Raw genomic sequence first — 14496 nt, 5'->3', positions numbered from 1 at the left:
CAGGAACTGAATTTTAGGTGTCTTTTTTTTCCAGTGAAATCTATATTGACACACAAGCATAACAATCCACTGTAATCGATCAACAAATCGTCCCATCCCGAGAAAGCAAGAGGTTTACCGATACATTTGCAGTCACATGGACACTGTGACACTAACCCTCAATGAGTGAGGAGCTTGCTTAAAAAATAACTTATCGGTACCGCCCAGGGTGACAAATGCAAATGATTATATATTTGGAGCATTTTACCTCCAGATCACACATGGGTATGATGGCAAATAAATCGTGGTAACTTTGATTTTACGAACAAAAGGTTGTTCGCAGATAATATAGCTTTGGGAAACTAACAGTTGCGTGAATCATCTGTGGAATATGGCAACAAATATTGAGCGTGTCTGCAAACCAGACGGTAAGTACGCTAATCTTTCTGCCCACTGTGGACACACGAGTAGCGTTTGCCACCACAGGCGGTACCGACCACAACCCCTGTCTCACGTGGTGTAACGCTGCCGTTGGTGAATGAAAACAAATGACGATGCTTCTTGGCTCGCTTACCCCATCTGCAGGTGCTGAACTGCTGTGCGGAGAAGCACAAGCTGATGCTGACGCACAAGCGGGCGCTGGTGCGCTCCAAGCTCCGCCCGCTCGTCTCCTTCGAGAGCGCCGTGCCCGGCATGGTGGCTCACGGCACGGTGGTGTGCGTGCGTGACTTCGGCTGCATCGTGCGCTTTTACGGCGACGTCAAGGCCCTGGCGCGGCGCTCCGACCTGGGCCTCGACTTTGGCACCGACCCCACGCAGGCGTTCTACACCGGGCAGGTGAGGCCACGCTGGAGCGCCCGGAAACTACGGCGGGGTTGGGTTATTACAGGAAGCTACAATGTATGTTGAACGTGTTTCGCGCTGTACCTAACCAACCGTGCTAATTGGAGGTGCAGGGGAAGGACAAGAAATTAATCAGTAAAAGCAGTTCTAAAGAAATTAGTGTACAATCTAGGTTTAAAAGTGCATAGTTGTGGCTTCCTAATATCGGATGGAAGCGCGTTCCAGACGGCCGCAGAAACTCTGCTGAATGAACGCGATGCATGGACCGTTTTTGTTCGATGGCTAGCCAAAAGCTGCTACTGCGAGGATGACCGGAGTTTGCATGATGGTTTATGTCCCTTAATGAGTTCAGCATGATATGCAAAAGAAAAAGGAAACGGTTTTTCATCGTGAAGTCACTTTTTGTGATACTGCATTGGCAGTGGGTTGGCAAGCACAAATTATAGAATAGGTGACGTTTTGGGAACTGTCCATTCATCTCAAATATATAGAAGTGTCATTGCCCAAAATGTTGGCTGCTCTCATGGGTTAATGATGGGGTGGGCAGCTTGGGATGGGTTCAGATATTACTCACCAGTGATGTAGGCCATGGCTTAGAGAAACGGAATTAAAGATTGTCTGGTTCAGAGTGCAGTCACTAACCACAGTTTCACCGCTCCACCCTCAGATGATTATTTTAAAATGAAGCAACTGGAGCAGATGCCCCCATCATTGTGAAATTGAATTTGTATGTTTTTTCTTGCGTGCCTCCTGAGCACAGGTGGTGAAGGCTGTGGTCTTAAATTCCTCTCCAGCCGAGGAGAGAATGTTGGTTTCTCTGTCGGGGACGGTGAGTGGGAAGGAGACGCAGGATGCTGGGGGCCCCGTTCAGCAAACAAGCTTCGCCATCGAAGTGGGCAAGGTGAGAGAGCGTTTCTGCAATGTGCACATTCCGCCTTCCACGTGAGATAAACATTCGGTGCTCCTGGGCAGCAGCCATATGTGAAATGTTTCTTTTTAGATCGTATTATCTCGTGGCGTCGCACCGTCTGCAGCACGCTGTACGTAAGCTTTTGGTTTCAGATGTCTATGTTCTGAACATTTACAGTCCTGCACCAGATAGTTTTTTTTACACTGTTGCTGAGCACAGGCCCAAAGTCGCAAATTTCACATGGCCAGCAATAAACGACATTATCATAGTTGTAATAAATTAGATGTAACACATTTCTTGAATTGGGCAAGGTTATAAGAGCTTTGTTCAAGGAGACGATGGGAGGGAATTACACAAATCTAGCAGTGCGAGGGAAGAAGCGGAGGAAGATAAGCATTTTTGCAAGTAGTATGAGCATCGAACGCGATATTGACGAGACAGACCCGCTGCGGAGGAGGTGTGTTCCCACGCGACAATTAACCCCCCCACCGTGTGCTCTGTCGGTGCCTGCCCAGTGCGTGGACGTGCAGGTGCGCTGCAAGTCGGAGAAGGGGCTGGACGTGAGCGTCACGGATTCAGGAGCGCTGGGCTTCATGCCCATGATGCACCTTTCCGACAACGTGCACGTGTGCCGACTGCTGCTGGAACTTGTGGAGCCAGGCGACGTGATGAGCGCCACGTGTTTCAGCGAGCGCAATGGCAAAATTGTATCCTTGGCATCGTGCCCACGTGGTGGAGTTGGAGGGGTGGGGGCAGACGTTTGTACGACCGACTGGTGCACATGGCAACTGAAGGCCCTCCATCCTGTGGTGGATTGACAAAAACTAAGTAAAACTTTTTATTTTTTACCAGGTAAGGCCCACTGAGACACAGCTCTTTCAGAAGCGAACTGGCCAAAAATGATAGCTCAACGAAGTGGCTTACCATGTGGAAATTTATAGCAGCCAAATACTCTAAACGCATGTTTCTAAAAAAGAGGCCGTACGTGCAATTGTACATTTAGTGATGTTTATTGTGTAACCTGTGCGATTGAAAGCCTGAATATAAGTGTATGCTCACCGTTGTGTTGAGCCTTTGCTGTGCTTTTGCACGTGTGCTGTGAAATGGCCTTAACCACCCATTAACGTCAGCTACTGACAAAGAAGCACGCTCTGCAGGTGGCGCTGTCCGGGAGCAATGTGCCAAAGACACTCGGCGACTTACAAGTGAGACCTTTCACATTACGTTGTTAAGAGTTTGAGTATTTAACACAAATAACTTATTTTCACAGTTGGCTATGTACAGTGCAAAATAAGTTAAACATACATATAAAAGCTTTGGAGTGGAGGGAACTTGTATCCGTTGAAGGAAGCAGCGACGGACAGAGAAGTGGAGTGACATGGCAAGGAGATATCGGTGAAGAAATGGTCAGGCCCCAACGGTAAAAAAGGCCATGGGACTCGAAAAACATCGATGTGAAATCTATTAATGCAAAAAATTTGTACATTTAAAAAATGACCTGTAAATTTCTCGTTTGGGAAAAAAAGGAGCTTTGCCTTTAGTGAAACTTGGCAGAACCCTTCTGGAAAAGTTATGCTTTGATTTTTTTTTAAATGCCCCAAATTTTATACAGGTGTGGAAAATTGGCTGTTTTTAAATCCTTTATATTAAGTTTACTTGCTTGCGCGCTTACGACCGTGCAAATCTTTCGGTCGTTTTTTAACCCACTTCCCGTGATCCAATCGAGCTGACATTTAGCACACAGACTCAATGTGCGTGACAATTTCTTTTCGTGAAATTTTTTTTCCATAACTTTACACTTTTTAGGAATATTTTTTTATATTTAATTACCAATTGCTTAATGGTGGCAGGCAATCATCTGACCCATAGGTGGCAGCCATCTCAAGCCAGAGGACGAGAGGACTCTAGCCGCCACGCATAAAAAGGATTTATAGTGAAAAACTTTGTTTTTACGGGTAAATTTTTTATTCACCATTTTCAATATGAAATGCAATACAAGAACATTTACAGATCTTCCCCCCCTCCTCCCCGCTGCTGCAGGCTGGTATGCTGCTAGTTGGTGTGACGAGGAGAATGCTGCCGTACGGCGTTTCGGTGGAGTTCCCCTACGCCCTCAGGGGAATGGCGTTCAAGACCGTAAGTGGAGGACTGTCACGCTCTCCGTGCCTTTACAAGAACCATTACAGCAGTAAAAGCCTGCACAAATGAAAATTCTCTTTCAAACTGAGCACTATAAAAATGTAACTGCCGGTTTGGTTTCCATGCTGAGGGCCTCATAAGTTGTCATGGCTTCTGCACAGCTAAGATTCCACATGCCTAGCACTTAAAAACTGTCTCTATGGAGTCAAATGTCTGAATTTGTAAACACCACTTGTAATATTACCCCAGTTAAAACTATTCCAAAAGATCCATTCGTAAGTCGTTTTGTATTGCCTAACTTAACAATTCGTAGTATTTGCAATAATCGCCCGCAAAATGAAAATCCACAGTTATTCACACGGTGCTTTCCTTTTATCATCGATAGTTGATTGTTTTAAACGATGCATAGCTTCTGCACGAGCGGGCCCAACTGACGAATAGATTTGGCCCGAACGCAAACTGTAAAGCGGTGACAGATTTTCCAACCCCGTGGCAAGCGGGAACATTCCAGCGGCAAGAGCGGCTCGGCAAAGCTCACGCGTGCGCGTCGCCGATCATCCCCTTGCGAGCAGGCGCTTTCCGACGAGTACGTGGTGAGCTGCGAGGAGTTCTACTCGGTCGGGCAGACGGTGCTGGCGGCTGTGACCCGCGTGGACGAGGAGAAGAGCCACCTGGACATCTCTCTCCGAGTCTCCGAATGCCTGGCCGACGCTGCGCTGGAGGGGACCGCGCTGCTCAGCCAGGCCCTGCGGGAGGTCGTCCAGGCTCGAGCCTTGCTCGCCAGCAAAGGTCTCGGCTCCGATAGCGCTGTGCGCAGACGCAGCACGAGATGGCACCAGTGGGGGGGGGGGGGGGCGGGGGGGTGGGGGGAGTTCAGGGGTTGGAAGTTTTCCCCATCGTATGAATGTGGAATACCCACCAGGCAAATAAAAAGGAGATTATATATATATGTTGAACTTTCGCACCATATGGAGCCAACCATGCTGAAAGATAACCCAGATATGTAGCCAACCGTGCTAAAAGATAATTCAGTTATCTTTTGAAGAGGAAGAAACTACAGATTTTTTTGTACTTAAATAATACGATCTAACTGTTTGGTTGATATTTGGTAGAAACAGTATCGTGTAATACAATACAATATGGATTTAAAAAGCATCTGAATGTGTCGGCATGTCCATGACACTGCAAATGATAAGTTTAAATTTGTATGTTCAACTTCCTTCACGCACCGTATGTAGCCAACCGTGCTAATCGGGAGGTGCGGGGGAAGAACAACAAACTATAACCACATTTCTATTGTGTTCCTGAAGTCACGTCTTACAATTAAAACGCACAACAGCTTGAAACTGCCCCCGATGCGTAAACTTCTTGTTTGTTTGCATTGAGCGACGAGCAATGAGGCGATGCCGTACGTGTAACTGTCGTGCAGGCCGCGAGTTTCCCAAGCCGGGGCAGATGCTCAAGGCGACGGTGGAAGAGGTTTCCGCCGATAAGTCCGTGGCGTTCAAATCGGAGAGCGCACCGGGCGTCTCGCTAAAGGCAACGGAACACCACGTGGAAGGTACGGCGACGTCAACGCTCGCGCGTCAACTTGTGTTCGATAAGTTTTTCTTCCGACTGCCGGACTCTTGGTCGACGAGAGAAGTCCTTTGACGGTGGCTTTGATCACAATTTTCTCACCTGGTGAAACATCACAATTCTTTTTCCTAAAGGCAGTATATGCCAAACTCCTAAAGGCAGTGTATTCACACTGCACACATCTGACGATTGATTGGTGAGCATATGCCATGTGATGCAAAAACATTGATTCAAATAAGTAGGGTGATTGTAATGTGTAGGTGTATATATAAAAAAATATGTGAATTTTATTCCGGGCTCTCTACGTGGCTTGGGACATGTTTATAAAATAGCGCGTAGATCGTGCAAGCATTTTATTTGATCAGGGAAGATTGACAAATGATGATGTTGATGGATTGTGAGACCTGGCCTTTGGGAAAACTTGTCTTAAAGATTAATGAATGTACGGTTCACCTGCAGAATGGGGCGATGACATGGCCTAGCGGTGGTAGTGCGTTCTTGGTGGACGCGATGCGTTGTGTGGTGGGTCGTGCAGCGTGTTCTGTTTCTTGCAGGCCAGCAGTTGACCGTGGGGCAGGAGGTGTCCGCCCGGGTGCTGTTTGTGGACTTTCTTGCCTCCACGGTGCACGTCAGCCTGAAGTCCGAGCTGTTGCCCAAGCGAAAGAAAAAAAAGCAAAAACAGGTACGGCCATATTGGGAGCCACCACGTTGGGTTAATGCCATGTGGTGTTTGCGGATTCTCAATGCTGCGATCTTTCTGGTGTAGTTATAATGGCTATTGTGCCACTCAGCTGGTTTGCAGACATTTTAGTCAGGCAATGTGTTAAGTTTACTTGCCTGCAGGCTGTGGGTGCAGTAATTTTTTTTATTTCTAATATACACTCGTACATTTTCTGTGAGAAAGTTGAATTAACTTAAGCTTGCACACATACAGTCCTTTTGTGAATTTACTGCTGGATGAAGGCCTCCCCACAGCGTTGTTGTTCATGGGGGTTCTTTGGCCATTTCATCATGCAGGTCAGTGTGGGTCGATGGCCAGTTCAGATATCATTCCTAGCCATGGCCAGGAATGAGCACAGAGCGCAAACCACTGCTCCACCCATTTGGTAATAAACAAAATTAAGTGTGTGTACTTTATTGCATTTCTGTTTGGATGAAACCGACTTGTAATTCATTGTTTTTGTCATGCAAAACGTAAGTGTACTTGAACAAGAAAACGTTAGACTTATCAAGGGAATACTCCCACTGAAGTTTCCCCGTTTTTAAAGTGGCCATTAATGTATCAACACTCTTGTTTTACGAGCTCGTTTTCGGCATCAGCGCGTTTCCTGTTTTACGACCAATTCATTTGTCCGCTTTTATTAGGTGATTAGGAGGTGGTAACGATTGATGCCACCTCCCCCTCCTGAATTTGATGAAATTGCACATTTTGGAAGAAGAATTCGATTTGGAATCGGTTATTTTTGTTGTGTTTCTATTGTGTGGGGTTGGGGCAGTGGTGCAGTTGTTTGTGCACGACTGGACTCTGAGTCCAGTGAACTGAGTTCAATTCCCAGCCATGGTTAACATCTTATTCTTGGTTCTTTCGGTAAAGTCACGTAGAAGGGAAATAATAAAATAATAAAAATTAAACATAATAAAAATTATCACGACGATGGTTAACATCTGACGAGTAGTATCTGATCAGTCTTACCCTGCAATGCCCTCTTACCAACCCGCACTAAGCATCTTGAAAAATGGTAAAAAAAACATGATATGGCATAGGAGGGCCGCTTTTCAGCAGTGGATTGACAAAGGGCTGTAATATATATTTATTCACCATTATTGTTCCTGTGCTGTGTGTCCTGTTTGCTGCGTCACATTTGTTACTTGAACATGCAACGTATGGATATTATTCTCAAAATAACAAATTCGCCTTACGCACTCGATTCAATGCTCGTATTATGAGCATGAGAATCGATTTTAATCATTACCCACGTTGCTCTCTTTCACCTCTGCGCAGCTGTGCGAAGGCTACGTTTACTTTGCCACGGTGCAGTTCATCGGCAGCGACCTGGCCGTCGCGTCGGTGGAAGAAAACTCTCACCTGATTTTCCTGCCCCTGGCCAACCACCTGAACGAGATGCTGCGCCCCAACTTGGGCTGGCTGAGGGTGGGGGAGAAGCTCAAGGTCGTGGTGAAGTGTGCCGACCCCGAGGAGCACGACGGTGTCCTGGTGGCCGCGCCGGACTCCGGCCACCTGGGCAACAGCGCTTTCAGGACGAGAGCTCGGGCGGCGTCTGTGAGCGAAGAGGGCGGCGAAGTGACCGACGGAGCGGACGCGGTGAAGGGTCGTGCCCTGCGACTCGGCGACGTCTACAAGGGCACGGTGAAGTCGTCGCGGGGCATGCGCGCCATGGTCACCCTGCCCGGCGGAATCGTGGGCCGCGTGCATGTGTCGGAGATCCGGGACGAGGCGACGACCGGACAGAAGCCAACGATGTCGCTCAAGGCCGGAGAGACGGTTGCCGTCAAAGTGATTGGTGGCCAGAAGATCAAGACGCACAAGTGAGGGGGTGGGGTGGGATCGTCTTGTATGTGTGTTGTGCGTGTGTGTGAGACGTGAAGCCGCTAGTTAATACGTGTGGGCCTGGGTTGGCTGTGTGGTCGGAGTGATCAGTTGGGACCACTGACACACCCTGGGTTTGGATCCAGTTTCAGTCACCTGTGATTAAACCGTGTTTGCGCAATTGTAGTGAGTTGATTGCCTCTGCCCAGTTACTGATGAGTGGACAAAAAAAAGCCCCATTATATTTAATGTGTATTTGGTGGGGGGTTTTTGTTGTTGCTTAAATTGGCTACATTTTAACTTAGAATTAAAAATGTTTTTACTACCATACAGACATTTATCCATAGCAGGGGTTTGTTGACAGTTCTCCACTTAAGCGATGTGTGTTGAAGGGATTTCGGTAGCCGTTCTGTGGAATCTTCCTTAAGACGCCAGATTTTCAACCACATGGAGTGCTTGATCCACCAGAGTTTCAAATGTTTACTTTGTCACGTGTGATGGCAACATCACAATTGGGAGTAAAATTGTGTATATGCACACACAATCTATATTTGCTTAAAATGACTTGAAGTTTATGGGAAGGGGTTTGAATTCTTTAGATGCATTTTAATGACTTTTCAGAATCTGTTGCAATTCAATGGAATGTTTTTTTGTGTTGCAGATATTTACCCATCACGCATCAGAATTTAGTAATACATTTGCCAGAGCTCACAATGAGACCCAGGTAAGGTCAAATCCCATCATATAACCAATTGCATTTAATGGAAGCAATGTTTCCCATTTTTTGTTAATCTATTATTTGTATTCGTAGCGTCCTTTGCATTCTGGATTGACATTTTTTTTACATTTGTCATTGCTGTGCAGTAAACTGAACAGTAATAACAAGGAAGACTACTGCATCCGATCAGCCAAGGAGTGCCTTGAGTCCTACCAACCCGGACAGACTATCACCTGCTTTGTCAACAAGGTATGCCAACAACACGATTGCTTTCCCCGATGTAATGAAACCATAATGGTAAATATTTAGTTTTCGTTTTCTTAGAGTCCGTGCATCAGCATTCCATCAGATTTGGAAATGGATCTGATTTTTGTTTAATGTAAACTAAAGGCTCCGAAAGATGCAGAGCCACCCAATTTGCTCGTATGCTTTATGCCTATTGAAATCCTGCCAACTGAGAACTGACTTTTCACCTCCTTTGCTTCGTCAACGTTGACCTCTCCCTGGCGTCTTGCCGATCGTGTATGCGTCTTCGTTCACGTCGAGAGCCGTGGCCCGGCTGTGACCGGTAATCGGTGGCGTGTCTGTATTGTCGTCGTCCTTCTAGTACCAGGAGGATCGTAAAGCCCTGTGGGTGGACGTGAATGCCGTGGTCAGTGGACGTGTGGAGCAACTCCTCATTAGCAACAAGCCGAAGGTGCGCACACTCTCCGCCAGATCCCCTTCGCTGCCGATTGATTTTGCTTCTGTTGCGAGGATCTGCGGCCAGCACGGAATCTCACTTGCCGCAGTTTTATCTGCTTACGCCCTCGTGTGTGTGTTAAGGAGTTGCAGCAGATTTGGGGTCAATTATAATTGTAATTGCGTGATTTATATTGAATCTCAATCACAATTGAGAAGAGATTGTGTCGTCCTTCCTCCGCACCTCCAAAGAAGTTCAACAAACATGCATGCATACCTCCGATTCGCATGGTTGGCTACGTACGGTGCGAAATAAGTTCAACACACATGATTACGATCTAAGTGTGAAGTCAGCGAACAATGCTGCTCTCACTAAAATTATAATTGACCCCCCGAGGTGGGGGTCGTCGTGGGGTCAGGGATGGTAAACTTACGTCATTGCACGCTCGGCGACAACCGTCAACAATTTCGGTCCGTTTAACCGTGCTGTTCGGTGGTGTGGAGGTTCACGTGTGGATGTTCACGTGTGGATGTTCACCTGTGCATTATGTGTAGCCCTCTCCCACCGCAGTTTCACACAAAACAAGTGCCCGGTGTAGCAAATGGACATGGCATGGTGGTTGTTACACAACCCAGCCCTTGAAACCACTGATAGCACAAGATAACCCTTTGAAAACATGTATCTCAATGTAACCTTTAATTCTGTTTAAATGTCAACGTTTAATTGGTATTAATCCTTAATGAATTAATTGAAGGTTTTCATACACTTGTCGTTGACTTTCATCACATGTTTGCTGTACTAGTTGGGCTCGGTACCCTACTTAAAAAGGGGGACCGGTTTGTCCTCGGAGCAACTGTCACCTTGATGTTAAATTTAGCACGCGCATAGATGCATGAATTTGACATCCTCATCTTAGGAACTCAGAGCTCACTTGACAGCGTTTGATGTGATCGTGTATGCAACTGATACGATAAACCTCGTGCTGTTGCGACGCAGGTGTTGGATAATCCTCTGCAGAAGTTTCGCGTGGGATGCGCCGTGCAGGCCACCGTGGTTACTTGCAAGGTGGAGCAGGAGTTGCTCAGTCTCTCACTCTCTGGTATGTTCACCCTGCAGACCATGACACATGCCACACACAACCATCATGACACCCAGAATTTAACGCACGGAGACATGACCTTGATTAAAGCGCGCTCGGCTGAAATCGAACCCAGGACCTTGGCCACTGTGGCTTGACCCCTGAACCTACCAGGAGCCACTTGCCAGCACAGCATGCACATTTAGGCTGAAGCAGAACGGTGAACGAGCGCATGGGTGAGTGACTCCGTCTCTGCGCGCGATGCACCGCAGGTGTGTACGAGCTGTCGCCTGGCACTGTAACGCTGGGACGCGTCAAGTGCATTCAGCCGGGCATCGGCCTGCTGCTGTCGCTACCGCTGGGCCACACGGGCAGGGTCTCGCTCACGGAGCTGAACGACTCCTTCGTGCAGAAGCCCCTGGCCGCCTTCGAGGAGGGACAGATTGTGCCGTGCTGTGTGCTGGAGAACGGAGGCAAGATGCGAGTCATGCTCTCGCTGCGCGATTCCAGGTGAGGCCAAATCGGAATCAGAAACTTTATTTCGACAGGAGGAATCCGATGAGCTATGGAGCATTTTTTCAAGGTGTCCAGTATGGGTGGGTCAGCAAGTTTCAACAGCAAACAATAAAAAAAATGATAGGAGTGCAAAATAAAGGAAACAGTATGCAAGTCACTACTTGTACATGAATAAATAAGTGATTGCTTATTTCATTATATAAGTCAGATTTATCAAGCTTGGGCAAGGCAGCAAAAACAACAACAAAACAGTCCCAGACCACACCAAGACAACACACATTAGTCCCTCAATAAAACGGTACATTAACTTGGAACTATCAGTACAAATCACGTTTGAGAATGTGGCTGTATCCAGATTGGGGTCGAGCATTCCGCCCCACGAGAGCCTCACCTTTGACCCCGTTCTGTGTGTCAGAGACAGCCTTGCTCGTCGCGACGCTCGTTTGCGGAATCCTTATTTGCGACGTGCGAAAGTGTTTTCAGGTGCGCTTCTGCGGCCGTCTGGAACGCTCTTCCTTACCATATTAGGCAGCCACCGTTTCTTTAGAACTGATTTTTGTGTTTTGCTTGTTTTCCTTGCCCCCACACCTCCGATTAGCACGATTGGCTACTTGCGGTGCAAAATAAGTTCAACATACGGACATACATAATGCGGTGATGGGCTTTTCCACGTTCATGTTTTTAGGGTGAAACCGCCGACGGGCGAGGAAGAGGCAGTGGCGAAGGACAAGGAGCTGTCGTCTGTGGAGGACCTCACGGTGGGCTCTGTGGTCCGTGGCTACGTCCACACTATTGTCAACAACCAAGTCTTGGTCAAGTGAGCATTCTTCCTGTGATTATAAGATTGGGGCACGTGACTAGATGGACCCTATTGGGAGGCACCCAAGTGCTTGCGTCAAAGTGCACTCGACATTTTTATTTTGTCACGTGAATTACAGCATACATTTTTACATTCTTGTTGAGAAATTTCTCCTTCAAAGCTGATACATTTAAACGCATGCGTTATCTTAAAGAGGAAAAGACACGTGTTTTGTCTAATGCATGATTTCTCTTGTTTTATTATAGTCGTAAATATTAGTGCACAAACAGCACTGTACCCTTCAGGCTAACCTTTGAAAGACATTACTCAGACACAAGATTGATGGTGGCACTTATTTTTGAAATATATTTTCCTGCATGCAGTCAAGTTTTTGTTCTCATTGCGTTGTGCTTCGGTGTGTGTGGGGAGCGGTCCTGTAGCATTAGCGCGCTGCACTACGAACCCTGCGACCTAAGTTCGATTCCCGCTCATGGCCAACACCAGTGACAGTTATCTGAACAGGTTCTGGTTCTCCCCGAGGTCGACACAGCCTGAACTGAGTACCTGGTGCGATGTTTAAAAACATCGCCACTTGGGAGATGAAAGCGGACAGGCATGGTGCTGGCCACCCACCCCCTCGTGTGCCATTCCGGCCATCATAGGTCCTCGCTAACAGCACTAGTCCAAACATTTTGTTACGGCTATCGGTGGGATCCTTAGTCTTCTGTGTGGGGAGCGGTAGCACAACGGTTAGCGCACTTGCGCTACGAAGCCAACCACCCGAGTTCAATTAGCGCTCATGGCCACACCAGTGACGATTATCTAAACCAGTCCTGGGCCTCCGCTAGGTTGACTCGGCCTAAAATGACGACGTGGTGCGGTGTGTAAACATCAGCACAGGGGAGATATAGGTGGCCGGACCTGGCGCTGGCTACCCACCCTCATTGTGCTGTGCTGGCTCTCATAGGTGCTCGCTAACAACACCTGTCACAAAAGTCTGTTATTAGGCTCTACGAGTGATCTTTGTCTTTGTGTCGCTTGATCAGCTTGTCGTGGTGCGTGATGGGCCGGATCTCACTCCGCAACCTGTCCAAGTACTTTGTAAGTGACTCTTCACTCATGGAGAGGCACATTCGCAAGGGCGGACTCATCTCTGTGAAAGTGCTCAGGTAATGTTTACATTGAAGTCTGAGTGTATGCATGTGCCAGTACAATAGCAAAAAATCTTAGTACTTTTGTAAATTAAGTATTACCTGGTTTATAACAATGGTACCTGGTCTACAATCATCTTAGGAAAATGATAATATAAAATGTAAACGCTTGCATCATTTAACTTTTCCAAATGCCCGAAATATTGCCTAATTATGTAGTTTTCCTTTGAGGCAATTTTTCTGACAGGAGGTCCCATGATGTGTTGGTTTATTTGTTTTAATCTGTGCTTACGTACCACCGCCAACACAGGATTGCCAAATATTTATTTTTATCTAAGGTAATTTTAGTTTGGTAATGATTATATTAGCTATCAGGAATGCACCTGATCTTGGAGATTAAGGGGAGGGGTTGAACATCACTTGGATGGACCACCACCTTGCGCAACAGGTGTGCTATAAGCTGCAGGGTCATGTTGTGTGTGGCAATTTGCAGTGCAGCAAAATCGCGTACTTCTGTGCTCCCACGGCTATGCTTCCCATTTCCGCATATCCTGCACTGACCAGCGTGGTGAAATATGGTCAAAGCTTTTATTCAATTTCCATAGCAATCACCGCCCCCTGCTGCAAAAGCTTGGCAGGACTCGGATGAAAAGGAGTTGAGACTCGGTGAAGCTTTCCTGGTTAAATAACCGTAATAATCCCTGCAACTCACACAGCATGGGAGGGCCTACATTTCGATTTAAAGCTTTCGTGACTGCAGGGATTCATCTTCTTCGTTCTTTCGGTAAACTTTACCGAATGAACCAAGAAGAGGGCCTACATTGGTAAAGAACTGTAGATGATACTTTTTAAATATTTTTTAACGGGATGTTGAGTTCGGAGAATTTGGCACAATTTGCCAACAATTTTTAGATTTTCCTTTTTTCCTTAATGTATGGGATTCTATTCAGTCAGAATCATAATATTTATACTGGAGGAATCCGATGAGCTATAAAGCTCTTTTTTAACAGATGATCAGTCAGGGCTTCAAAGTTAAAAGCGTGTTCCGAAGCGGGTCGTGACAACACAAGGTAACAGTTGAAAAGCCAACGGTGGTAGCAACCCCGGTGCCAGAGCGCATTACATGATTAACTTTCCAAATTTGACCATCGGCATTGGATTTGCAAAGTGCCCGTAGAGTAAAAAAAAAATCGTACTGACTTGGGCACGCATGGCCTACTCTTTCAGCGCCACGGTGCCTCACCTGGTTTGCAGGAGCTCGTGGGTTCGATCCCGACCCTGACGCCGGTATATTTGGAGTTTGCGTGTTCTCCCCGTGGTCACATGGATTTTTTTCCGGGTCCTCCGGTTTTTCCCCTCCACATTTAGAAATATGCATTTAGAGTATTTGGCTGCAATACATTTGCACGTGATAAGCCACTTCGTTGAGCTATCATTTGTGGCCAAGTCGCTTCTGGAAAATAGCTACATAGCTCAGTGGGCCTTACTTGGTAAAATAGAAATAACATTTGATTAGCTTGGTTGAGTTTTTAGAATAACGCCACAGGATCTTCAG

The 14496-nt window shown here is 46.9% G+C and overlaps 1 protein-coding gene across 1 annotated transcript in view; it reads left to right on the top strand.

Annotated features, from left to right (window-relative positions):
- The window catches only part of PDCD11 (programmed cell death 11), a 41038-nt gene that overhangs the window by 10557 nt on the left and 15985 nt on the right, over window positions 1–14496 (top strand). The window contains exons 13-28 of the mRNA XM_078855465.1: window positions 565–816; window positions 1583–1723; window positions 2248–2439; window positions 2863–2937; window positions 3773–3868; window positions 4444–4660; window positions 5301–5432; window positions 6004–6131; window positions 7452–7996; window positions 8659–8721; window positions 8862–8964; window positions 9323–9412; window positions 10394–10496; window positions 10748–10985; window positions 11677–11808; window positions 12837–12959. Coding sequence (XP_078711591.1) covers window positions 565–816; window positions 1583–1723; window positions 2248–2439; window positions 2863–2937; window positions 3773–3868; window positions 4444–4660; window positions 5301–5432; window positions 6004–6131; window positions 7452–7996; window positions 8659–8721; window positions 8862–8964; window positions 9323–9412; window positions 10394–10496; window positions 10748–10985; window positions 11677–11808; window positions 12837–12959 — 2630 coding nt within the window. The remainder of the gene's footprint in view (window positions 1–564; window positions 817–1582; window positions 1724–2247; window positions 2440–2862; window positions 2938–3772; window positions 3869–4443; window positions 4661–5300; window positions 5433–6003; window positions 6132–7451; window positions 7997–8658; window positions 8722–8861; window positions 8965–9322; window positions 9413–10393; window positions 10497–10747; window positions 10986–11676; window positions 11809–12836; window positions 12960–14496) is intronic.

The sequence above is a fragment of the Lampetra fluviatilis genome, chromosome 4, assembly GCF_964198595.1.
Source record: "Lampetra fluviatilis chromosome 4, kcLamFluv1.1, whole genome shotgun sequence".
Lineage (NCBI taxonomy): Eukaryota > Metazoa > Chordata > Hyperoartia > Petromyzontiformes > Petromyzontidae > Lampetra > Lampetra fluviatilis.
Note: the sequence above shows the minus strand (reverse complement) of the source record. Positions and strands in the feature narration are given on the sequence as shown.